This window comes from Nicotiana tabacum, chromosome 6, assembly GCF_000715075.1.
Source record: "Nicotiana tabacum cultivar K326 chromosome 6, ASM71507v2, whole genome shotgun sequence".
Lineage (NCBI taxonomy): Eukaryota > Viridiplantae > Streptophyta > Magnoliopsida > Solanales > Solanaceae > Nicotiana > Nicotiana tabacum.
Genome location: NC_134085.1, coordinates 35,805,893 through 35,832,096, shown reverse-complemented (window position 1 = coordinate 35,832,096; position 26,204 = coordinate 35,805,893). Strand labels below are relative to the sequence as shown.

Sequence of the window (26,204 nt, the reverse complement as noted above, 5' to 3'; positions counted from 1 at the left end):
GCACGTGCTATTAATTCAATTTGCAATTACAGACCACACCTTAGATTTCTGAAATCCAATTAATAACTATAAGTAACTAGACTCAGTTCCTAATTAGATTCAGGCAATGTTTGACAGCAGCAAGTTAATTTGTTATTGTTTGGACAATCGAAACTAATTGACGACATATGTCGACTCGACTATACAAATCATAACATGTACAATCGTAGTAAAAAAATCAGGCATTTAACAGTATCGAACACATGACTCGAATCATACTGACCAAACAGAATTGTACTGGGGAATCAGTTGATCAGTCAAATTTGAGGTTCGATTAATTGCACAACACACACATATACACATTATCAGTAAAAATAGAAGGGGGATTCAATCAAACACAGAGGTTCAGGTAAGGTGGACAAACAACAGTTGATAAAAATTCAAAGACACAAATTAAAAGAAAACATGAACAGACCTTTAATCAGCACATGGAATAAAAAAAAGAAAACAAAACAAAACTCACCTTAAATCCCGAAAAAAAAATCAAAGAGCCTCAAGTTGGATTCGAACAGGCCTTTCTTAAGGCTGAACGGACTTTAATCGAAGTGTTTCTCATTCGATTAAGGTCCATTAGACCTTAATCTCTTTGGCTTAAACGGATACGGACCAGTGACGAGGAACCCTAAGGTTCCAAAAATCAGATCTGGGATTCATGCTTCCCTGGTCAGATTCGGACCAAACCAAGCATGGTTTGGTCACGAGGGGGTCTGGGGAGTGTCTGGTGTGAAACTGGGGTCAAACGGTGTAAGTCAGGTTCCGACTCGAATCTTCAAATGAAGATTCGAGAAGGTGGGAAGGGATTCGAGCTAAGTGGTTAACAGATCCATGTTCAGGGTTGTGAGGGGGTTCTATGGTGTTCAGGCGGAGGTCACCGGCGTTCATGCCGCCGGGTTTCTGGTGAAAGGGAGATGGGGAGGCTCTAGGGTTTGGGGTTCTTGTGAAGATGATGAAAGCTAGGGTATTGGATAGGGGGCAGGGTACGAGTGAGAGCTTATATATGGAGTGGATGAACGGATCCTGGCCGTCGGATGAGACACGATGAAGGGCCAGGATCCTTCAACTAATAGGAAACGGTGTCGTTTCAAAACTAGAGGGGTTGGGTCGGTCCAGGTGGAATGGGTCGGGTTCATCAGTGGGTTATGGGGAAGTGATCTTGGCCGTTGATCAATCTGAGATCAATGGCCCAGATCAGACTGGATTAAAACGGCGTCGTTTGGACGCTCTGGGTATCAGCTGGTCTGGACCGGGTTACACATGGGTTTTGGGTTTGAGTTTTGGGCCTCGAATTAAAAATGAAAAATAAGCCCAACTGATTTTCAACCCAATTTTGCACTCTCTTTTATTATTATTTTATTTTATTTTATTTTATTTTAAAACAAAACCTAAGTAAATCAAATTAAAATTAAATAAACACTTAATACAATTATTTGCACACACCTATTAAAATATTTAAAACAGGTAAAATCAAACAAAACAAAAATCACGGACGAAGACGCATATTTATGATTTTCTATTTAACAACCGGATTACGGTTCAAATTACGCATGACACGTACATTTTGTATTTTATTTTAATAAAATGGGCAAAAATCATAAATAATTAACAAAATGCCACGTAAAATCCGAAAATTGTACAGCAAGACCATTTGTTATTATTTTTCATTTCTTTTTTTTGGAGCGACTGTCGCGTAAGACAAAAATCACGTGCTCACAATATGCCGAGAAGGAGGCAAGTTCTTTCAGGGATGCAATCTGTTACTCCAACTGTGGATGCAAGAACACCTCCATCACCGAGAGGGATACATGAACCACGGGTTGACCGAGAGAAACTACATTAACGGCTTTGAGAAACGAATGACAGGCATCATATTTCCCGAGGGCGTTGAAGCATGGCTTACACAATTGAGGTCAACAACAGCCGACCAAGTTGAATGGGCATTTGGGTGGCTGAATGATACTGAGGTAATATACATGGCGGCCGAGGAATGTCATGTTCTTTTGATGGGACTTCGCAGCATCCAGCCATATGCTCCTCATCGGGTACTGCGCCAGCTAGGAAGATTTCAGGTAATTCCCACTGATGAGGATCTAAGCAAGCACGCCATTGAGTTGAGTCCAGGAGTCGTGTTCCCCGAAGGAAAAATTAGAAAGTTGTGGCACGAATGTAGATTCCTTGAGCCCAAGACTATGGTTCGAGAGCTGGCTAAGGGTGAGGTAGACCCAAAGTACGATGTTTGGTTCGGGAAAAGGTTCCAGATTCGTCAGAGGCCTGCTAAAAGAGCTCACGTCTAACAATTTGCGGACGATTCGCATGAACAGTGGGGTTGGTTAGCGAGAGAGGAAGGCTACTGGGCTGAAATCGGGAAGCTGAAGCGACAAATTGAAAGGCTTATGTTTGAAAACAACGTTCAAGTAGCCTCAGAGCAGGGTGAAAAGAACAAATTAGCCAAAGAAAACCAGGCACTGAAAGCCCGAATTCGCCAAGTAGGTAAGAGTGATAGCGACCGACAGAAACGTCGCTCTGATGAAAGGTTGATAGCGGAATTGAGAAATCAAGTCAGCAAAAGCCGAGAAGACTTGGAGAGATCCAAGGCTTCTGCCTCGTCGACTCAGCATGGACATGGCTGCCTCGTCCAGCTTCTGCCTCATCGACACGGGCAGCCATGGCTGCCATTGCATTGCCTCAACGTCGAGCAGCTGATTTTGTTCGCCACTGTCCGTCGACCTCCCCTACTGCGTCAACTGCTGCTACTGCTTCGGCGTTGTTTCGTTTGCTTCCTAAATTCGTCTTCATCGTCATTTGTTCGAGTTTTGGTCGAGGGTCGTCAAAACAGTCCGTACATATTTCGTTTCGATCCGGTTAGTAGATTTTGAGTTTTATGTTTGTCCGTATTTCGTTCGGATACTTCTCGAATCTAAAATCGGTAGATATTTGATTTTTTGTTTTGTTCATGTTCATATGTTTTGTTGAATTAATTTTCAGATTTCAAATGGAAATTTAATTAGTTGTTTTTCATGTTTATTTCATGTTTGTTTTATTGTTTAGGTAAAAATTTGTTAGTTTAATGTTTGTTAGATTCAAATTGAAATTTAATTAATTATTTCTTCAATTTGTTTCATGTTGTTGTGTATTTTCCAGAAATTATTAATGTTGTTTGAGTCATTTAATCCGTCATGTTTTGTTGTTTAAAAATAGATTTAATTCATGTTCATCTTTGTTTAAAGTTCATTTTTAATCCAGTGATTTAATGTGAGTTTATGTTTTTGATTTGTTGATTTAGTTTGAATCATGTATTTTGTTGTTTGTATTGTTGTCTCTTTGCTCATTCATTTTTGGTCTAAGTTAACCAGGATTGGTTCCCGATATGGTTAATTTATTTCCATTAATTTGGAGTTGTGTTGTTCATCGTGTTCATGTGATTTGTTGTTGAAATGTTGAAGAAATCATGTTCATGTGATTTGTTGTTGAAATGTTGAAGAAATCATGTTCATGTGATTTGTTGTTTGAATTTATGTAGAAATTGGTCATATTGTCTATATTTTGGTTGAGTTTGATTAATTGATTGGTTATAGCTGATGAGGATAGTTTGGTAAATTGAAGTACGTCCGGGGGTAAAATAGTAATTGCAATAAGGTCGGAGGGGTAGTTTAAGAATTGTACATTTTGTAATTTTTTATGTTAAGCATGTGAGACAAAAGGTAATGGGGTGTAGGTGATATAGTTGTTTAATATAAATGGGGGACAAAATAAAATATAGTGGAGGAGAATATGGTAATTGTTTATGATAAACATGGGGGACAAAATGTAATGGGGTGGGGTTGATATATTTGTTTAATTTAGTGGGATTAAAATGGGGATGAGTGGGAAGATAATGAGTTTGGTAAGAGAAAATGGGTGTTTTATTAATTAATTAAAGGGTTTGGGGATGTGATATATATAGGAGGCTTGATCAGATTTTAGAAGACACGGACAGATATAGAGAGAGAAAAAAAGCTGAATATTTAAGAGAGAAAGAAAAAATCCGAAAAATATTAAAACTTTCAAGAAAGAAAAAGAAAAGAAAAGAAATATACAAATAAAAGAGCTAGAAATCAGAAGAGAGAGTAGTACACACCTGATAAATATTCTGATATACGGGTTTAGAAATTAAGGGTTAAACATTAATTAGCCTTTCAAATCTGAAAATTCCTGTCCGTTGTTTGTTGTCGGTGTTTCTGGATTTTATTTTGATTTTCAAATCTGTCACTGGGATTTCTGTTGACTGGATTGCTAGTTATTATTGTTGTTGCTGTGTTACGTACTACGTGACTGACTTTCTTCTTCTTATATTGACAATACCAGGTATACAACTGTAATTTTGGCCTTTTGTAAGCTGAAAATGAAGAATGGAAGTTTAAAATTTTAATTTAGTTTTTTTTATTAATTGCATTTATGTTATTTCATGTATTATTATTCTGTAAATCGCCGTTGTTTTGCATAATTAGGCATATTGTAGCGATGTATTAAATAATGTTTTGCTTTAACCTGATTATTAGGTAGTATATATTTAAGCATGTTCATTTCTGATTAAACTGTCAAATAATTAAAATAGAAGAAAATAACGTAAAAATGGCTTTATTAAATCAGTTTGGCAAAATTGATTAAGTTTCTTATTCATAAGGGTTTTAGTATTGCCAACGTTAAGTTAATTGGAATCATGTAGCAAAATTCAGTTAAAACATGAATTAATTTCGCGAATCAAATATTAGGACAGGATTTGAATTAAAACAAGGTTAGTTAAGGTTAAATTATTTAATTTTTAGAAATACGGTTTAGTACTCAAGATTATTTCAAATTTTCAGTATTTGTAAATAATTAATTTCAATAGCTCAAGTCATCTAACAATATGATTTTTAATCCGACTATGGGATAATTAGTTTTTTTTTTAAAAAAAATTATTTGACAATTCCACGTTGTATTTATAATTATAATTTTTATTACTTTCTGTTAATATTTGTTTTTCTCTTCTATTTAATATGTTATTTTTAAGAATGTAGAGATTGATTTTATATTTATAGACAAACTTAGTAATAATAAAAATGTAGTCATTAAAGGATATTCTTAAAATAAGGAAGGATTTCGCTAAAAATAAATAGATGTAAATAATACAAAAATTTACAGGATTCTCCAATCTTATTTATTTATTTAATTATTTAAAAAAAAATACTTAGAATTTGGGATGGACTGTTTAGTGAATTTCACTTCCTTCCCCAAAGATAATAACGCGCTAGACTCTTTAGGCGCGATTTAATTAATTTTACCTTCTTAAACTCGGATGCGCATTTCATGCGACCCAAATCTAAATCCTAAAACATTGAATAAAAATGTGTTCCGGATTGCGGGTGCATTTCATGTGACATAATCCAAAGACATGTTTTAAACGATGTTCACATTTTTTTTTAAAAAAATAATAATAATAAAGTGGTAAAAAGTTAAAATTGGCACATCGGTTCATAATTGTATTAAAATCAGATAAATAAGCCGAATATGACAGTTAAGCGACCGTGCTAGAACCACGGAACTCGGGAATGCCTAACACCTTCTCCCGGGTTAATAGAATTCCTTATCCGGATTTCTAGTACGCAGACTGTAATATGGAGTCATTCTTTTCCTCGATTCGGGATTAAAATTGGTGACTTGGGACACCCTAAATCTCCCAAGTGGCAACTCTGAAATAAATAAATAAATACCGTTTCGATTGTCCTTTAATTGCAAAAAACTCCTACGCCCTTCGCGGAGGTCGGAAAAAGGAGGTGTGACACCCTTAACACAAATAAACGTACTTATTTTAAATCATCTAAAAGAATAAAAGTAATTTTTAATTTTATTTTCATATTTACTTACATAAAATGAAAAATACTTAATTATTGTATTTAGTAACAAATATTTAAACCTATTTATTTACTTATATAATATTAACCATTAAATTAATCTCTTCATGTCCTTATTCGTAATTTGATCTTTCAAAACACTTTTGAAAAGTTTGGCCAAATATAAATTATTGTCCAAAAGTACTTTTCACGTTGATTAGCCAAAAGGCAAAAAGTTTGTGTCCAACTTAATGAGAAGGGCCCGTTTGGCCATAAATGTTTTTTAGTTTTTTTTGGAATTTTTTTTACTTTTTTCCGAAATTAGTGTTTGGTCATAAATTTTTCAATTTTATAAATTTTGAAATTTTTCAAAAATTTAAAAAATTCCTAAATTTTTTTTTCAAAATTTTCACTTAAGATCACTCACAAAAATTCAAAAACAATCCAAAATTATATTCATGTCAAAACACTATTCTAATTTTCAAATATCATTTTTACTTTAATTTTTTTTTAAATTTTTTTTTCCCGTAATAAAACAGACGACTTCGAATAAAAAAATAAAAAGGAAAAATCCCCATGTCGTACTCCAAACCCTAGTCCCCCTCCCTCTCTCTCTCTCTCTCTCCCTGTCTAGATCTAAGCTTACTTTCTTCTGTAACGTGTTTATCCACTTTTCTTGTACTTTTTAGTCAGTGAGCACTGGGTTTTCGAACCGCGTAAGGTGTTGTAGTCAATGCAAATTTGAAGTTCTTGAATTTGTTTTGAATCACTAATATTGTTTTCTGTGTAGGAAAATCTGATCAAAATTGTTTGGCCCCTGGAAAAGCTGAATCTTGGTTTTATTTGCTAACTAGAGAATCTTTTTTTTAAATTTTACCGGAAAACCTTAATTGTGTATTTGTTTTGCTAGAAAAGCTTAATCTTGTTTTATTTTGCTTTTTAAAGTGCCACGTCTGTTGTAAGCTACTTTTGCTTCTTTGGATGGGAAAAAAGATTGAGAGAACTGCTATATTCTCTTACCTTAAGTAAAAAATTAGTGGTAAATGATGATTTCAAGTCAGTAGCCTTTTCGGCTGGGGTAGGAGTTAGGAGTAAAAGGAAAGTAGCCTTGTTGGCAATAGTTGAGTTTCTTATTCCGTTACTAACAAAATAAGATAGAAAAGTTGGTTTTTGGCTGTAATTTCTTCTTGTTTATTTCTTTTCCTGAATCCTCTTTTTCCTCTGTTGCAAATTTATGTCTTGTATGTGCTTAATCATTTCTTAGCACTCTCTATGATGTGCTTTTAAGTAGTTTATATATTTTCATTTGTTTCATTGTTTTGTTGTGATTCAGGTAAGAAATGACTGATCCTTCAAAGGTCATTCATGTTCGCAATGTGGGGCATGAGATCTCAGAGGTAGTGTTGTAGGGTCTTTCATAATTTTTGTTTGATGGGTATCTACCTTGATGTGTGACCTGTGAGCTCCAAATTTTCATAAGCAAGTTGTTTTTGTCGTTGGTTACTGCCCTTGTTAATAAGGATGAGTGTTTGTAGTGTTTGACATCTTTTTCTTTACGCTGTTGTAAGCTTAAAATCATATGCATAAATTAGTATAAATGAAAATCCTTTATTTCTGATGCATAGCGAAGAAAGAACTATGTATACCTTTTCTCTAGTAAAGAACTATGTATACCTTTTCTCTAGTTTCTTGTTTTTTGACAAGTAATGTACCTTCTCTAATCAGAGAGGAAGTTGAGATAAATCCGATGTAATGGTGTTTTTGCGTTTTTGGGGAAAAAAGGACATACTGAAACAGCTGCAGGAAGGAAATCCGTTTGAGCATTCTTGCAATTTGCTCTGTATGTACCATGCCGCTTCCTGAAATTCTTGAAAAGTTGTACCAGTCAAAATATTTTTTGTGGGCTGCGTCCCGGGGAGGGGGGGGGGGGGGTTTTCCATGGATCTCTTGAAGATCAGGTTACTGCTGTTTTTAACCTCTCAGCTCTTATTTTATGGCCTAGACTGAATTTTGAAAGAGAATCTGTTTGCAGTAATCTGGCTTATAGTGTTTATTCATCTATTTTTTGAAGGAGCAGTGCGCTCTTCGCTTTTGCAATAGTAAATGTTGGATCTGAAAGTAGAGACAATTACTTCCCTTTGCATTCCTTTAGTTGGAATCGTCTAGTCTTTATGCATGTACGGTTTACATGTATTTTGTGTTAATTATTGGATAGAAAAGATAAAATAATGAAAGAGATATGGAGTACCATTTTTTACAAAAAAATCCTTTTTTTTTTTTTGAAAAACGCTATCGTCTTGTAATATTGAAGATTAAGTAGGATGAAATTTAACAACAAAGATAAATCAGTTTCGAACTTTAGAGGCTAATTCATGATTTAATTCCTTTATATATCCTTTTCTATATGGAATTAAATGAGCTTGGCCCATTCCAAGGTGGAACTAAATTGGTGTTCAAAGTAACAGCAACATTGCTAAAGTTCCAAATGCAAAAAAAAGGGGAAATCATCACATTTGCCCTTTGATTTATTCGGTATTGTGCTACTTTACCCTCAATTTTAATGTAGGACCAATCTTGTGCTCACTATTAGCTAAAGTTTGTATAAATAACCTCCCACTAATGGAGCTCTATTTAGAACGAAAATAAGCTTAAGAAATTATTAGAGGAGGATAAGGGATACAGCGATGGGACAGGATTAGCAAGACTGAAAGGTTGACGAGCTTATGTTGACCAGACATTTTGATGAAGGTGGTCAGAGCCTGGTCATTCTCCCGGAGATTGGATTTTTGAGCGAGAAGAGTGTGAAGATTGGAAAAAGGGACTGGAACATTAGGGGGAGTCCGTCACAGAGTAGGGAGGAGTATATTGGCGGTGATTCCTGGCAAGATAGGCCGGTGTTAGAGAAAAGGAAAAAAATAGAGTAAAAAGGATAGGAGGCTTCAAAGGAAATATCTGCCATTGTAGTAGGGCCTTGCCAGGCCATAAAGGACAATTTAGTTGGAGAGCTGATTGAAGGTCTCCAAAAAGAGGTAATGGAGGGAGAGGAGAAAGGAAGATCAACTTCTTTTTAGTCCTTTAGGTTTTTCTCCTCCTTTTTTTTATGTATTTCTTTTGCGCTTTCTTTAAATAAGGGATCACAGGTTAATGGGTAATTTATTTATATGCGTATTAACTTTAGTTATATGTTTATTCGAGCTAGAGCTCCGTTAGTATGAAGGGTATTTATGCGACTTTTGGCTAACACCGAGGGAGAAATTGGGCCAAAATTGAAACAGAGGGTAAAATTTGCGCAATATCAAACAGTTCAGGAGTAATTTGGCCCTTCCCTAGAAAAGGTAAAATATTTCTAAAGTTCCTAACATAAATAAAAGAAGGTAAAATATCCCTAAAATCTAACGTTAATAAAAGAGGAAAACACATTTTCAAAGAAGGAATTAAATTATTTTCTCAAAAAGTTTTAACACCAAAAAAAGGGATCAAGTTGTCATCCATTCCTACAAATATATCTAAAGTAAATAAAAAAGGAAAATAGCTTTTCAAGAAAGAATGTAATTGTGTTCGAAGTAAAAAGATATTCTTAACAATTTCTAACGTAAATAGAAAACAAATATATTTATTGTAGTTACAATTTTGCTCAATATGGAATATAAGTTCGAAGAGGTAAAATTTTGATTGATATTTCGCTTTGAAGCTTTGTGCTTTATCTATAATAACATAGATTAGATCTTTCTCCAGCTCATGACGCACCAAAACAATGATTTCGATGGAAACTAATTGATATGCTTTTGATTTTTTGTTCTTTTCCAGAATGATTTGCTTCAACTATTCCAGCCATTTGGCGTCATTACCAAACTTGTAATGCTTAGGGCTAAAAATCAGGTGCTTCTTTCATACTTGCACATTGAATGGCCTCATGATTTATGAATTTACTTCTAAGATTCATTTTTATTTCTTGTACCTGTTAGGCCCTCTTACAAATGCAAGATGTCCCTTCAGCTGTAAAGGCATTGCAATTCTACACAAATGTTCAGCCCAGCATAAGGTACCTTCTAAGACAGAAACTAGTATTCCATTTGGAGAACTCTATATGTAGCTTTTCGAATCATCTGTGTATTTCAAGCTGTAAGCTGCACTATTTTTATCAGCATGCTCTGTAGGACATTGATTAGTGACTCGTTTTCTTGTCCTATAGGGGGAGGAATGTTTATGTTCAGTTCTCATCTCACCAAGAACTGACAACTATGGATCAAAATACGCAAGGGCGAGGAGATGAGGTCAGTGATGTTCCTTTTTGCACGTTGCTTTGTGGTTCACTGGTATTTAACTCAGTCCTATACATGGCGGGGTGATTTACTGACGACTACCCCTCCTCTAGTCCTCCCTAAGACTTCGAGATCGAGATCACTGCATTTGCATTGTTATTCTTTTAAATCCCAACATGCATTAATCAGCTTCATGTTCAAGAGAGTCACTTTTTTTTTTGTGTGTTTGATAAAAGATAGTTCTATGACTAGTTCATTCTACAGCAGTTCTAGTCAGAAGCTCACCATTCACTTTATGGTCATGACATTGAAAAGTATTTTCAGGCAATCGTTTGTTATTTGACAAGTAATTAATGAAGTTCATTGGGATGTGAAATGACCATCTTTGTGTGTATTTGAATTGACAGAAAACATGCCAAAATTTCACTTACTTCATCGAAGGAAAAGGAAATTAAAAAGAAGAAAATTATGCCAAAATCTCTACTAGCGTACGCAACATAAGTTAACAAAAATTAAATTAAGTTAATGGATTATGTACGCAACATAAGTTAACAAAAATTAAACTAAGTTAATGGATTATGTATCGCTAGAGTAGTGCGATGTCTAGTGCAAGTTGTGGAAATAAATGGAGAAAATTTGAGATTTCATGATTACACTAATGTGATGGACCAATTAGCTTTGACTTGCAACGCTTCCTTCCTATTAAAAACATTTCACTTCATTAAGCTGCTTAAGTGATTCTTCTCTTGCACAATTTCTAATTGCAAAAGTCGGTCAAAGTGATACATCTTGGCGACTACCAGGCAAGCAGAAACTGATCCTTTTGTTTTGGGAGGTTGGCGTTTGGGGGGGGGGGTGCAATGTTGTTGTCACCTGATCGTTTCAGTTGAAAACAGGAGTGTACGTCCTTGAAATAAAAACTATAGGTCTCCTTGTGCAAGCAATGCTTCTTGATGACTTGAAAGAGAAAGCAGGCTACTGAAGTCTAACTCCACTTTGTCCATAGCACAAGTTGTAATTGAAATAGGGATTAAGGGAAGGATCAGATGACTGCAAGAAGTAAAGCGTGTGACTAGCCCACCTCACCAATTTTAAACTTGATCTGACTGACGATCCAAAAGCAGGAAAAACCAGCATTGCTGTTAAAAAAAATCTATTTGCATCTTTCAGTTTTTACCTGATGCAACACTTGCCAGTAAGGCACACAAGAGTTTTTTAGAGAAGTGTCACTTTGTATGAAATAATTAGGAGACATGACACTGAATTTGGGATCAGGCACTGGGCTAACGATCTAAAGTCAGTAGTAACTTTCTGTAATCTCTTGCTTATTGTCATGTTCTTTTGTCATTATCTCTTGCATAGATCTTTGTGTCTTTATGCCCTTTTTAAGTACTGAACCAAGATGAAGCTTTTTTTATTTTGTTTACTTCTTTTCTCCTTTCTGTCATCTTTTTCTCTATTCATTCTCTTCTCTTCTCTCTCTTCTGTCTCTATGCTGCTCTGCTGTTCGGCTCTTTCGGCTCTCTGGACTCTCAGCCTAACCGAATTCTCTTAGTCACAATACATCACATGCTATACCCTATAACTGTGGATGTGCTGCATCAAGTGTTTTCTTCACATGGATTTGTAGAGAAGATCGTTACGTTCTCTCTCTCTCTCTCTCTCTCTCTCTCTCTCTCTCTCTCTCTCTCTCTCTCTCTATATATATATATATATATATATATATATATATATATATATATATATATATATATATCGTTCATTATTTTTTTCTTGTTTTGGATTTAAGACTAGCTGGAATTTATAGAAGGATCAAGAGAGGAATGGGGATTTCTTTGTTGTATCATAGGACTCCAATTTTGTATTTAAATCATTTGTTTATTCTTATGGTTCTACTGCTTCATGGAGGATATTCGGACTTTTAATATTTATGCTTGCATTAATGCATTCTTGACCATATCTTGCATAATCTCTTGTTTCTGCTGATATTTTCTATGAACTACGTAGGTTTTCAAGCTTTAATCCAGTTTCAACTACAACAAAGTGCTGTTTCTGCAAGGAACTCACTTCAGGTGTGTTTGTGACTTCATAAAATCACTTAATTTATTTGGATTATTTCAGGTTGGTTTATTATTTGAGATAAAATAAGCTTAATGCATACGATTTTCTTGTAGGGGCGTAATATATATGATGGCTGCTGTCAGCTTGACATACAGTTCTCTAAGTAGGTTTCAGTTCGCTCTACAATTTACCGTACTTGCATATCTGCATGCAAATGTTTCCAGTTTTGCTCTCGTTTCTTGTGATAGCTGTGTTAACCATAGATTTATTTGTGATTTAGCCTAGATGAATTGCAAGTGAACTACAATAATGAGCGTTCAAGGTACTTTTGTTCAATTTCAGTGCTTTCTCTTCCCCTTTCAAGCATCATGAAAGAAGCTTTTATTTAATAGTTTGTCGGGACAGTTTTAATTTTGTGCTTTCCGTTTCTGAGTAGGGACTTCACTAACCCGAATCTACCATCAGAACAGAAGGGCAAATCCTCTCAGGTACTTTTCTTGACCTATTTTTATTAAGATACTGTTTGTTCCCAATATGGGTTTGACTTCAATACTTTTCATTGTGTGACAGCAAGGATATGGAGATATGTACTCCTTCCAAGCTTCTGGAGCTCATGCAGGTGCTTAATGCTTATCTTATTGTATTCAATGCCAAATATTATATAGTTTGCTGACTGTATTTTTTCCTTATTGGTTTTCCAGGTGGATTTCCTCAGGTGTGCATCTTCTCTTTATCTTTAACAATTTTTTTGTTGTTTTGGAGGAAAAAACAGCTTCAATTACATCTTCAAGTATTTCAACTTCTGTTGCTTATCTATCTGTGAGCTGGCAGATCTGGATAGCTGAGCGTGACCTCGACTCACTTTTGCTGTCCTTACATTAATTGTTCATACCTCTATACCATTAATGTCTTTGTTGTCAGTATTTGTTATGAAGTATGTATTGAAATTACCATCATTATGCACTCAATGCGATAGTACATGCATAATGATTAATGATGGTGAAGCTTTATTTGCTGATTCTGGTGACGCATTAACTTCTTTTCCCCCCCAATCTCTCTCTCCCTCCCTCTCTCTGTCTTGTGTTTACACAGATACGACATTTACACCTCGATTTTAATCTAGTTGGGTTTGGCTAGATGAATCCTCACTATCATGCTGCTCCATTTCAACCCCTCACAATCCTTATATTTACATATTTAGGTTTTCTTGCAGTAACGATTCTCTAGATTTCCTACTGGCATATTAATCTCTAACAAGAACAGAAGACTTCTAGCAAACATTAGACCTAAAGCATATGTACCCGCATGACTAAAATTCAATCTCAATTAATTTTTCTTCTATTGTCCTCTATTTTTTGCTCAGCATATATAGATTCCAAGAGATGATAGGTCTTGAGACAACTTCCTTCATTGTGGTTTTAGGTCTACCTCATCACCATTTAATATCTTCAATCACCATGGTTTCGTACTTACAAATCGGTGCATCTAAAGATAAACTTACGGCATGACCAATCGTCTGTGCTACTTACACCTTCTGCCAGATATGATAATTTTGTCTGTTTAATCTTTGAATGACTGCACATCCATTTTACATCTGTGTTCTTATGACACTTTTGTGGATACGTAGGACCTTGGAGCCCAACGTTCACCCAAATAATATTGCTGATCTTACAACTGTTTACCTTTCATTTTAGTAGATATCCCCTATCACATACACTTGGTAACACTTCTCTGTTTCAGTATTTTGATTTTATATGTAACATCTTCATTTGTCTTTCCATTCTCCGGAACCGAAACCATCTATATTTTTCGACATGGCCATTCAGATCTCCTCCAATAAAGATTTGTTCGTCAATTGGAATTTCTTGGAAGAAGGTTTCTATCTTCTCAGAGTTTAGTTTTGGTTTGTGCATCTAATCCTATTTGCGGACTTTAGGCATTGATGACATAAATTGTCTCCTTACCCCTTACAAGTATTATCAGATAATCATATACCCAACTATACTTACCTCAATAAGTTTATCCTCATGATTCTATAATGATTCCTATCCTATTCTCATCCATCTTTATCTATCCTATAATTATATTCCCGTGTTTCTACACTAACCTCTCTTTTTAACCCCCCCCCCCCCACCCCAACCCAATCCCCCCCCTCTCTCTCTCTCTCGTATAAACATGAACTTAAGTAGTAATATTAAGTACCTCAAGTTTTTTTTTCCACATTGTTTAAATAGATGGGAAATGCTGAAGCAATTGCAGCTGCGTTTGCTGGTGGTTTGCCACCTGGAATTAGCGGGACAAATGACAGATGTACTATTCTTGTGTCTAATTTAGATTCAGATGTAAGCTTCTGTTCTTTATCCCAGTATGAGTACCAAAAGACTCTTTCTCCTTTTTATCATTTTTAATATTTTGAAAAGTCGTTCTACTTATCTTGACGTTTGTTCTGATTGCGTTCTCCTAATTGCAGAGAATAGATGAGGACAAGCTTTTTAATCTCTTTTCCCTTTATGGAAACATTATCAGAATTAAGATTCTGCGCAATAAACCAGATCATGCTCTGGTTCAGATGGGTGATGGCTTCCAGGCTGAGTTGGCTGTTCATTTTTTGAAGGTCTGGATGATATTCTCCTTTTTTGTATCTGTTTTGTTTGGAGTTGGAGGTTATTTGTTCCATTTGGTATCAGCATCCTAGACAGATACCTTTCAAAGCATCCAGCAGCTTCTCTTCTAGTTTTCCTTCCCTTGTTTATCTGAGTTTCGTAATTTTTCTATTTTCAGCCCTATCCTCCCCCTCCCCCCAAACTTTACTAGAAACAAGAAAGTTAGTTAAAAATTCTTCCTTCATCTCTTAAAGATAACTTTTTTGTTTTTGTTCTGTTTCTTTATTGGATCAATTTATGTTTCCTAACAACCAGCAGTCATCATGTCTTTTGCCAGTAGCATTGATTCCTCGATTTTCACCAAGCAGATGGATGAAGCGAGTCATATGTAGTACAACATATCAGTAAATTTGTTGCATCCAATATCATTGATAACTACTTTTTGTAGCTCCACAATGTTTCAGTTTATGCTGCTGTCAGTTATGTGGATATACCAGGACACTAGAAAATATTTAGTCATGGGTGGGGCAAGTTCTATTTTCGTTCATGGTTTCTCTTGGCTATACGGCTCATCTTGGAGAAAATTTGAGCTTGGTTTGCAGTGCTAGCTCTGAACTTCTTTCTAACCGTTAACTAAATTATGTCGATTGTTAACTACTCTCAATTGTCTCATTTAGATTCATCTATTCATGTGCTATAGCCCTTTATATCTTTTGCTTCCTTTTAGTCTCTATGGTATACATTATACTGAAACTATTTCCCCCTCCGGATTTGGATACAGGGGGCCATATTATTTGATAAGCGGCTGGAAGTCAACTTCTCAAAGCACCCCAATATTACTACCGGACCGGACACACATGACTACTCGAATTCAAATCTCAACCGTTTTAACCGTAATGCTGCTAAAAACTACCGGTATTGTTGCTCTCCTACTAAGATGATCCACCTCTCCTCCCTGCCCCAGGATGTAACAGAGGAAGAGATCGTGGCACATCTGGAGGAGCATGGTCCCATCATCAATAGTAAGCTGTTTGAGATGAATGGCAAACAGCAGGCTCTTGTTCTTTTTGAAAAGGAGGAGCAGGCAACTGAGGCACTGGTATGCAAAAATGCTACACCCCTTGGTGGCTCAACCATCCGCATTTCGTTTTCTCAGTTACAGAGCATCTGAAAAGCCTTTGTGATAGGATGATAAAGATGTCAACGCCATTGTAGATGCAATAATAACAATGCTCTAATGTGCTTTCGCGGTGATCTGTAATTTTAGTATCTGCTGCCATTGTACTCTTTCTGCCTCTATTAGCTATTGTACCTTTTTCTCATTGAGCTAAAGGAGATCATTGGTAGTTGCTTAAGTTTTTGTAGAAATAGGGTAGTCTAAATTCTGATAGAGGTTTCTATCCATCATTTGTACAGAGCTTGAAAGCCTATCTTCCGATGCTCGTCATCCATCTGATCGTAGGATTCATCGTTCACTCTTTGTGATCCATCTCCCCATATAGGTTTGCCCGTTCCTCCACCCCCCCCCCCCCCCCCCGAAAAAAAAACCCCCCTCTTATGACCTCTCCATTGCCCCCACATTATCATAGCTTGTTCCAATTGAAATTAGTAGTCCTTGATACTGTATCTTTTTTCTTTTCTTTTCTTAAGAGTTGCTCTTAATTTTTCTTTTCTGGGCAATGGCTTCCCACCTATTTGTTGCTTAATGGTAGATAAACAACCAGAAAAAGAATGAAGAGAAGATAAAACATGACACTTACCAGCCAAAGGAACGAAAAACGATACAAATAATAGTACTTGACCTTGGGCGACCTCATGGGAAATTGTTATGCAACATTGAGTCTCGTCCTAAGCAAGTAGGGTATGCTTTATCACTGTCCATGACATTTATAGCTTCTTTGGTGTTTTTTTGGGGCCAAAAGTACTTTTTTTCATAGTTAAAGGTGTTTGATCAAGTTTTTAGAAGGAAAAAATGCTTTTGGGTAGAGGTAGAAGAAGTTTTTGAGAAATAGAAAAAAGTAGTTTACTCCAAAAAGCATATTTTAAAAAGAAAAAATGACACTGTATAGTCACTTTCAAATAATAGCCAAAAAAGTGTATATTTTTTGTATATATATACGTTATGTATGTTATATACAAAAATTATACAATTCTGATACACCTTTTCGGCTATCGAATGTAAATAGTTTCTGGCGGAGGCTAAAAGTGATAATACCCCTTTTAAAAATGCAATTTCAAGAAAAGTACACGTAGAAGCATTTTATAAAAGCTTGACCAAACATTAATTGCTGCTTAAAAATTGTTTTCCAAATTGATAAGCCAAACACTAATTATTTCTTACTAAAAGTACTTTTAAAAAAATACTTTTCAAAATAAGCTGATTTTAATCTTGTTTGTCTTTTTATGATTCACGCATCTTAACATTCGCAAAAAAACAAGTCCTCAACAAAGTCGCTAAAAGAAAGACAATCGACGGCCATCTTAAGAAGAATCACAAAGTAAACACGGGAAAAACTTACGAGCGAAGTTCCACGTCTCTGGAAACCTTGCCGAGTTCGCCACAAGGTGCTCTGTCCGCACATAAGAAGTAGCTTTACCAAAAGCGGTGCTTGGCCTTATCGTCCATCTTCACCACCAAACTCTTGGTTCCTCGATGGTGCATATGGATCATCGTACCTCGAAGAAAATGAGAGGCAAAGATATGAAGCATGTGCCCCAGGGAAATTCCTCGGCCGACCAGCTCCGCGTACTTGATGGGCATAAGAAAGCGCTTGTACGCATATGGAGAGAATTGAGCCGGGCACACTTCATAGAAGCGGCAGAAGTTCACCACCAGAGAGGGAAGGGGAAGCGTGTACCCGATAACGAAGGGATACGCGTAAAACGCGCAGTATCCTGGGCGGTGCAAATGTACAATATCCTTCCCCGCTGGTACCATTTCGATATGGGCAGGGATTCCCCACTTGGCCTTGAGCGTCGTGATCGCCGCATCATCCATAGTGGAAAGAACGGGCTATGGTTTATTTCTGGCAGGGCTGTTAAAATCAGTCCTCATCTTCCCCGGACGGGGGACTATCTCATCCACCGTCGGAAACCCCTCGTCTTTCACCACCTCCATTCCCTTTTCGAGTAAGGATACGTCACTTTCTGGCACTGAAGCTTCAACAACTTTATCAGTCTGGGAAGGAGCACTAGCCATTTGTCTTCTTTGATCGAAATAAACAAGAATGATGAAGGAAAAAAAGGTAATGATCACGGTGAATTCTAGCGGAAGTAGAAGAATGAAAACTATAGAAGGGGAAGGAAGTTTGCAAAGTTCTATGATAATTGAAAAGCACAACAATCAAATAAAGGGTTTCTCCCTTATTTGTAGAGACATAAAGGCCTTGAGCGGAAAAACCAAGAGCCGCCAATCAGAGAACAAAAGGGGCACAGGTAACGATACGGTGCCTGGGAAATGTGTGCTATGATAACGCATAATAAACATTCATGATATCTTGAATTGATGTGACGACTCAACTCTGAACTGACGTAATGGTCCAATGAAATTCTTGAAGCGTCACGTCGCTACCTCGCCATAAGCTCCTCGTTCCTCGCGTAATGGTCAGATTTTTCCTAACTTTTGAATCAACAAAATCCGCCCATCGAGCTTGCCAAGAGGCGACCCCAACGGGCGGAGGGACTAACTGTATGGGTCAAAATCTAATCACAAATGGATTATCCATTAAAAGGAGTGGTAAGGGGTCGACCAAGCTCTAGTCGTGCCCATAAGGCGTAATGGCGACGAATGTCTCGGCCACTGCCGAGATCGAGTCATCGAAAGGCTTGCACGACAGAATATATGCCGTAACGCTTGAGCAAGTAAAGAAGAGTATAGTCGAGAAGGGGTACGCTAGTTAAAGACCGTTGGATAAAGGGAAAGATTTGTATTATATATATATATATATATATATATATATATATATATATATATATATATATATATATATATATATATATATATATATGAGATGAGATGAGAAAACAAGAAAAGGGGGTTCGAGGGGGGAAAAGAACGAAACAATTTGGAGGAGACCTTCAACAACAAAGTAGAAGCCTAGATTTTGGATTATAAACCCTTGTAATCTTCATTGCTGAATCTATAAAGATAGATCTCGTGGTTATCAACGACACTCCTTTCTTATCCTCTTTGCTCTTACACGTATGGAACAATGTATCAAAGATGTAAGCTTATCATTTACGTTTGATGTCTTTTAATCATTCTACGAAGTGTTATATAAACTTAGTCTCTTTCGATTCTCGTACTCAATATCCTTAGATCTAGAGTTAATTATGTTTGGCTAAGATTTATCCTCCATTTTTATTATTATTTGGTTTAACGAAAAGGTTAGCGCTTTTTGGTCAAACAATTTGGCGCCGTCTGTGGGGATTTCTTAGCCAAATTTTTTAGTTTCCTTTAGATATGGAACCAACTAAGTATTACTTCCAGGCTGTCATAACCTCAGCATCTCGGTATAAACACCAACTCGAAAAGAACGGTAGATAAGTTTTTGAGATAACCGTACTAATCGAAGTCAAATCTCCACATAAAATAGAAATTGTGACCGATATCTATGCAAAACCCACGCCTCACCCGTAGTGACCGTGATTCTACCTTAAACATGCATACGACATATTCACCTTATATACCGGCATGTACTTCCACCTCTTAGGAAGGGATGATAGCCTACTGTGTGACCCTTTGAACTAGCGGGCATATCCTGCCTTATTTTTGTACCCACACGCACGAGATGATTTATGAACAAAGTATGACATATTTCCTTTATTTTTTGCGCATATCGGATGGGGTCGGACTGGGACTCGGTCTCGATACCCTAACAGGCAAGTTAAGTCCCACCCACGAGAAGCCTAGACACAATTAACGATGAAGCCGAACACATCATTCGGGTACGAGGCGAAGCGAGCGACCCTACAGCGCCGCTCCTCCTTTCACCGACTTGCCAGGACTAGGTAAGCAATTTCATTTGGGTTTAACTTATCACGCTCTCTTGTTGGTTAAGAACAGGAACACGAGCACTCTCATAGGTACGCAAACAAGGAACGAACGCCACCAAAACACCCTAGGGAAAGGTTCCGTACCATGCCATCTCGCAAACCACAACTGAGCAAAGCCCTCCAAGCCGTATCATACTACAAATAACAAAAACGGTTTGGTACGGGTCAACTATTGAGAAACAATCGCCCAAATTGGGACTTACCCACGAAACACACAATATTCTCCAATGAAAGCAAAGCTAGGCAAACTGGGACTCACCCCTGAAACACACAATATTCTCCAATGAAAGCAAAATTGAGCAAACTGGGATTTGCCCCGACGCACGCGTAAACAATGCGGCGACGAGCAATGTTCTCTAGTGAAAATAATACAACGGGTACAATTCTGACCTCGCTCGAATTAACACTCTTACGGCCATCGATCGTCGCCAAACAAAAGGAAAGTTTGACTTCGCTCGAATTTACAACGGGTACAATTCCGACCTCGCTCGAATTAACACCCTTATGACCATCGGCCATCACCGAACAAAAGGAAATTTTGACATCGCTCGAATTTACAACGGGTTACAATTCCGACCTCGTTCGAATTAACAACCTTACGGCAATCGACAAACAAAAAGGAAAATTTGACATCGCGCGAATTTACAACGGGTACAATTACGACCTCGCTCGAATTAACACCCTTATGGACATCGACCATCGCCAAACTAAAAGGAAAGTTCGACCTCTCTCGAATTTACAACGGGCACAATTTCAACCTCGCTCGAATTAACACCCTTACGGCCATCGACCATCGCCAAACAAAAGGAAAGTTTGATCTCGCTCAAATTTACAATGGGTACAATTCCGACCTTGCTCGAACTAACACCCTTACGGTCATCGGCCATCGCCAAACATAAGGAAATTTTGACCTTGCTCGAATTTACAACGGGTTACAATTCCGACCTCGTTCGAATTAACACCCTTACGGCCATTGGCCATCGACAAACAAAAGGGAATTTCGACCTCGATCGAATTTACAACGGGTTACAATTCTGACTTACTCGAAATAAACACCCTCACGGCCATCGGCCATCGACACACGAAAGGGAATTTCGACCTCGGCTCAAATACATATGGAAAAATTGACTTCGCCGAAAATGGCAACCCCAAGATCGACCTCATTCAAATATATAAGTCAGAAATTGACTTCGCCCAAAATGGCAACCCCAAGATAGACCTCGTTCGAATATATAAGTCAGAAATTGACTTCGCCCAAGATGGCGACCCCAAGATCGACCTCGTTCGAATATATGAGTCAAAAACATTTGCGCAAGATGGCAACTCCGAGTTCGCCCTCGCTCGAATACATATGGAAAATTGATTTGCCTAAAATTGGTAAGTCGGAATTCAATCCCACTCGAGTATATGAGTCAAAACTGACTTCGCCCAAGATGGCGAGTCTAAATTCGATCTCGTTTGAATTAAGGTTGGTTCCATGGCAAATCAGAAGTCACCTTTGCCCGAACTCGCAAGGTCAGATTCACAATTAAAAAGATCAAGGACTCATTACAAAAAAAATTAGAAGATACACAAACGAAGGTGAAACAACTATTTCATTCGAATATACATGCGCGACAGCCACACCCTATGAAAGGCCGAAATAGGCCATCGGGAAAAAGATGAAAATAAACAACAAAAGAAAAAAACTAAGTACAAAGGTTGCAGCAAAAGCTTCACTCAGCGTCATTCTCACCACCGTTCACCCCATCATCATCATCATCATCATCATCAGAAGGGAGACCATCCAGGACATCAATGCCCTCACCGGCCTCCGGTGTTGCAGGGTCGTAACCGCAAGCACTGCGAGCCTCGCGGGCCTTCGCCCGAGCATCTTCAAAGGCATCCTTTAGAACATTCCCCGCCTTCCATAAACCCTTGTATATATCACAATAAAAAATTATTTACCAAAAAAAAAGTGTCCTCCATTTTGCTGAAGAAATTTGGCGACACCCTTATGGAAGGGGGGGGGGGGCGCTTGTGGATACCCAGTTTTTCTCTCATATATTTTAAATATGCATGTATACTTTCAAAATAGTTCATGAGCATCATCAACTATTTTTCCTAATTCGTGCCTCCCTTATCGTGGCCGTCGCTCTCTCAGACTCCTGCTCGGACTTAAGGACGCGGATAGTATCCTATAGTGCCGCCACCCTCACAAAGCCAACACTTGAGCGTTCTCGGCTCTCTCCATCTCGGCCACCTTCTCCGTCCATTCCGCACTCAGAGCATTGACCTTAGTAGCATTTTGCTCAAGCTCAGCTCGTGAGACGATACCTTTGCCTGGAGGTCCTCGCACTCAGCAGCAACCCTTTTGCCCACCTCAAGCTCTTCATCCTTGGCATGAAGTTGCTCCTCAAGCTCACTACATCTGCGGATAGTCCGTATCAGTTCCTCATCTCTTCTCTCCAATTTCTCCTTGATAGATTGGATGCCCACACCCGCTCTGAGATGCTCATGCATCTCCCGGCATCTGTTGCAATATCGCCGATACTTCTCGTCCATTTTCAAAAAGATCTCGGCCCAAATCTCGGCCCTACGAGCACTCTCAACCTCCAACATGTAAGTCTAAAAAAAACAAGAAGGAGTCAGCATAGAATCAAAGGTCACAAAACTAAGAAAATAAAAGGGAACTCACCATTAGGCCCATCACGGCCACACCGCGTGACAGCTCAGAATCGCTAACATCCTGAAGAGCTCCACTTTCAGCGGCAAAGCATAGAAGATTGAACTGCGACACCAAATCCACCGTGTCTTGCAGCAGATTGAGGTTCAAGGTGTCACACCCCTATTTACCTACACCCCGGGAAGGGAGTATATAAGGGAGTTTTTCCAATTTAAGTGACAATCGAAACGGGATTTATTATTAAAAGATTTTGAGTCGCCACTTGAGAGATTTATGGTGTCCCAAGTCACCGGTTCCAATTCCGAATCGAGGAAAAGATTGACTCTATTTAACAGTCCGCGAACCAGAAATCCGGGGAAGAAATTCTGTTAACCCGGGAGAAGGTGTTAGGCACTCCTGAGTTCCGTGGTTCTAGCACGGTCGCTCAACTGTTATATTCGGCTTAATTATCCGATTTAAAACATTTTTGAACCTATGTGCAATTTTAACTTATCAACCGCTTTTATTCATTTTAGGAATATTGCAACGCTGTTTAAACACGTCTTGAACCACATCACATAAATGCACCCGCAGTCTTTGACATATTTCAACATTGTTGAGATTTGGATTTGGGTCACATAAATGTGCACCCAAGTTTAGGAAGGTAAAATATTAAAATAATGCGCCTAAAGCAACTATGCGTTTGCCACTTGGCGAGGGCCATGAAAATTCGCTAAATGGCACGCCTCGAATTCTAACAATCTAAAACAAGACCAATTAAATGTGGGTCATGCAATTGAGATTATATTCGGCGCGACGCACCTCAACTCCATTTTAAAAGGTTATTCAAACTAAGATTTGAAGGGCCATAACTATTATTATTTCTCTAATACGGCCTGACCCAATTTATTTCTCAGGAATCTAGCTTAAGGGAGGTCGCTGAAAGGTACTAATTGCTGAGAATCGAGCCTACTGGGTAGCCGATCCTGCGTCACATTACTAAGCTATTAAACAAGACTTGTTCCAACAACGATGCTCTCACAATAACGAAGGATGGGTTTAGCAAAATTAAACAAATTCAAGCCCATGAAATAGACAAGTCCTTTATGAATGCCTTCTGAGACCTGGCCTGAGAGGAGCCCATTTTTAAGTGGACGGGAAGACCCAAAAACAGGGACAAACTGCCGAGTCTGTCATGATCTTCTTCAACTGGGCCAATGTTAGGCCCAGTTCTATGAATTCCCACATTTGCTTGACCAAATAAAACCAATCAGTTGAAAGATATAGGAAGACAAGGAATTAAACTAATGAAATTATTTATGAACTTCAACTAATTAAATAAACTCAACAATTCCTGTCACCTAGCAATCCAAGAAAAACACCTCCACCCTAAGAAAAAAATCAAAATTCAAAAAAATGGTCACGACCAAAATCCAGCATGCTTTCATAAATTTTTTTAATACCAAACAATGAATGTGCGAGCTAAATACCATTTTTGTTCAGTTTCATTGTTTAACACAAACTACTACTAATTTCAAACCCATGCATGAAGTGATAACCTACAACTGAACAAGACCAAATGAGATAAGCACTAGGACCATTCCTGCTTTTACTCTTGTGACCCAAGCACAACAGTAGGCCTCATTGCAGATAATCAACCCAACACTACCTTACAACCCATGAAATGGTCCCTAATGCTACCCATATTTTAATAGTAATGAAAAATATACAGCAGAAAATGAGATTATGACATGAAACAGAGATAAGATTTAACTTTAGGTTGCAACTTCTATAATTAGAAGGATGAACAAGTCAACTATACTACAAGAGATTTAAATATTATACTCCCATCTAAACAAACAAACTGCAAATAACTTACAAACCCAAACTTGCTAAATTATAACACCATGCCATCTTGTAAATGAAATTTAAACCAGAGATATAAAATGAACAACTAAACATGTAAAGAAGGTATAAAATACATAGCAATCACAAGATCTTTGAAGGATAAAAGCTGAATTCCAACATTTATCATTAATCTCCCATGTTGAATATACATTTGCACTTCACATGCGATTCAGGATGTAAGAAGTACCTGGATATTGAGAGAACAAATACAAGGGTAAGGAATTCAACAATAGCAGTAGCAGTCAATGACCCAATGCAGAGACAATCAGGAGGAGAAGAACTTTAAAATCAAGCTACCCAATCGACCAGAACTTCAAATCAGACCCTTTTTACCATTATCCTTAAACCATTTCAGCTTCATTTGGATTCAAATTTGTTCTTAGAAGCTGGAAAACTAAGAAATCCACAGAAAAGACCCAAGGTAACAGTATTTTCACTGATGTTTTTGTTGCCGCTATATATTTCTTGTATTTTCTATCAATGAAGTTCTGACTTGAGAGTCAAGTTAGGATGCCTTTATAGGCAAGGCACTAGGGCAGCCTCGAAGAGTTCAAAATTGAACTTAAAACCTTCTAAAATTTTCATTTTAGCTTAGAAATCCCTAGTGTAAATCTCAAAATTTCAAAATATCCCCCACCCTAGCTTCTAGGAAGCTTCCTATTCAGTTGAATGAGATTCTTCCACCTAGATTTCCTAATTTACCCCTTAGGACTCCCGTTTTTACCTTAAGAAACTGGACAGAGCATGAGTCAAATTGACCCAAATCAATTTGGTATAGGTTTGTATATCGAGATCTTGGACTTCAAATTTTCAGGGTCCAAGTCCAATTGAATTCTGACAAACCCAAATTCCGAAATCAACAAACAAATTTTATCGGCCTAAGTGACCTACCAAGTCATAAAGACTCAAGAGGTCTTGGGCTCAAAGGAAAAGTAAAAGAAGTTCGAACCAATCTAACACAAAAATGAAATCATGTTAATTAAGCAAGTTAATCCTAACATGCATAAAGAACATGACCCTGAAGAACTAGGAAGAAACGAGACAAAAACCAGAAGAAAAGAAAGAAACAGAAGATAGAAAAATGATGAAAAAAAAGGAGGGAAAGATTAAACAAAAGTAAAGAGGAGATACCTACAAAACTTGGACAGTAGGAACTGAACTTGAGTCTTCAAACCTTCCAATTCTCGGCTTAATTTGATATTAATCGTGTGTTCTTATCAAGAACATACGAATAAAATACAACTAGGCCTAAAATCTTCACTGAAATCTCGATTCGGAAGTTTTGGGATTTTAGGGTTCAAACTTGGATTCAAGATTTGACGAGGTCTAGGGTGATTCGAGGGCAACAAATTATGGATTTGGGATGAGGGGGCGAAGGGGGTTCTGCGGTGTGAATTTGGGCTGGTTTGGTGGTGGTGCCGCCAACTAAGAGAGGTGGAAGCTGAGGGCGGCGATTTAGGGTTTCTGAGGTGGGGTGTTGTGAGAGAGACAATTGAGGGGGGGGGGGGATGATTCGGACCGTTATATATTAAGTACGAGTCAGTTCTAGACCGTTTGATCAACTAAGATCAACGATCCAGATCAAAAACAAAACGATGTCGTTTAGTGTTAAGGTGGGGTGGACCGGGTGGGTTTTGGGCTGGACCGAACAGGTTTCGGGTGTTCAGGATTTGGGCTTGAGGGTTTTAATTCGATTTAGCCCAACAGATTTTCTCCTCTTATTTCAATTTCCTTTTTAATTCATTTCTCTTTTTAATTCTTTCTTCTTTTCTTTTTTCTTTTC

The 26,204-nt window shown here is 37.6% G+C and overlaps 1 protein-coding gene across 1 annotated transcript; it reads left to right on the top strand.

Moving 5' to 3' along the window:
• The first annotated feature begins 6,466 nt into the window (after window positions 1-6,466).
• On the top strand, window positions 6,467-16,244 carry LOC107773170 (polypyrimidine tract-binding protein homolog 3-like). Its single transcript, XM_075254680.1, has 15 exons — window positions 6,467-6,609; window positions 7,222-7,285; window positions 9,696-9,767; window positions 9,854-9,930; window positions 10,081-10,162; window positions 11,687-11,805; window positions 12,153-12,222; window positions 12,325-12,374; window positions 12,492-12,533; window positions 12,648-12,699; window positions 12,782-12,830; window positions 12,913-12,926; window positions 14,446-14,553; window positions 14,682-14,825; window positions 15,596-16,244. The coding sequence occupies exons 2-15, from the start codon at window positions 7,229-7,231 to the stop codon at window positions 15,983-15,985; spliced, it is 1,326 nt and encodes a 441-aa protein (XP_075110781.1). The 5' UTR covers window positions 6,467-6,609; window positions 7,222-7,228; the 3' UTR covers window positions 15,986-16,244.
• Window positions 16,245-26,204: the final 9,960 nt, after the last annotated feature.

Bases quoted from the DNA above. Each gene is read 5' to 3' on its own strand.
- LOC107773170 (XM_075254680.1), top strand. From the start codon at position 7,229: ATGACTGATCCTTCAAAGGTCATTCATGTTCGCAATGTGGGGCATGAG. The intron at 9,931-10,080 runs GTACCTTCTAAG...CTTGTCCTATAG, and splicing joins AATGTTCAGCCCAGCATAAG to GGGGAGGAATGTTTATGTTC. The intron at 12,223-12,324 runs GTGTGTTTGTGA...ATTTTCTTGTAG, and splicing joins CTGCAAGGAACTCACTTCAG to GGGCGTAATATATATGATGG.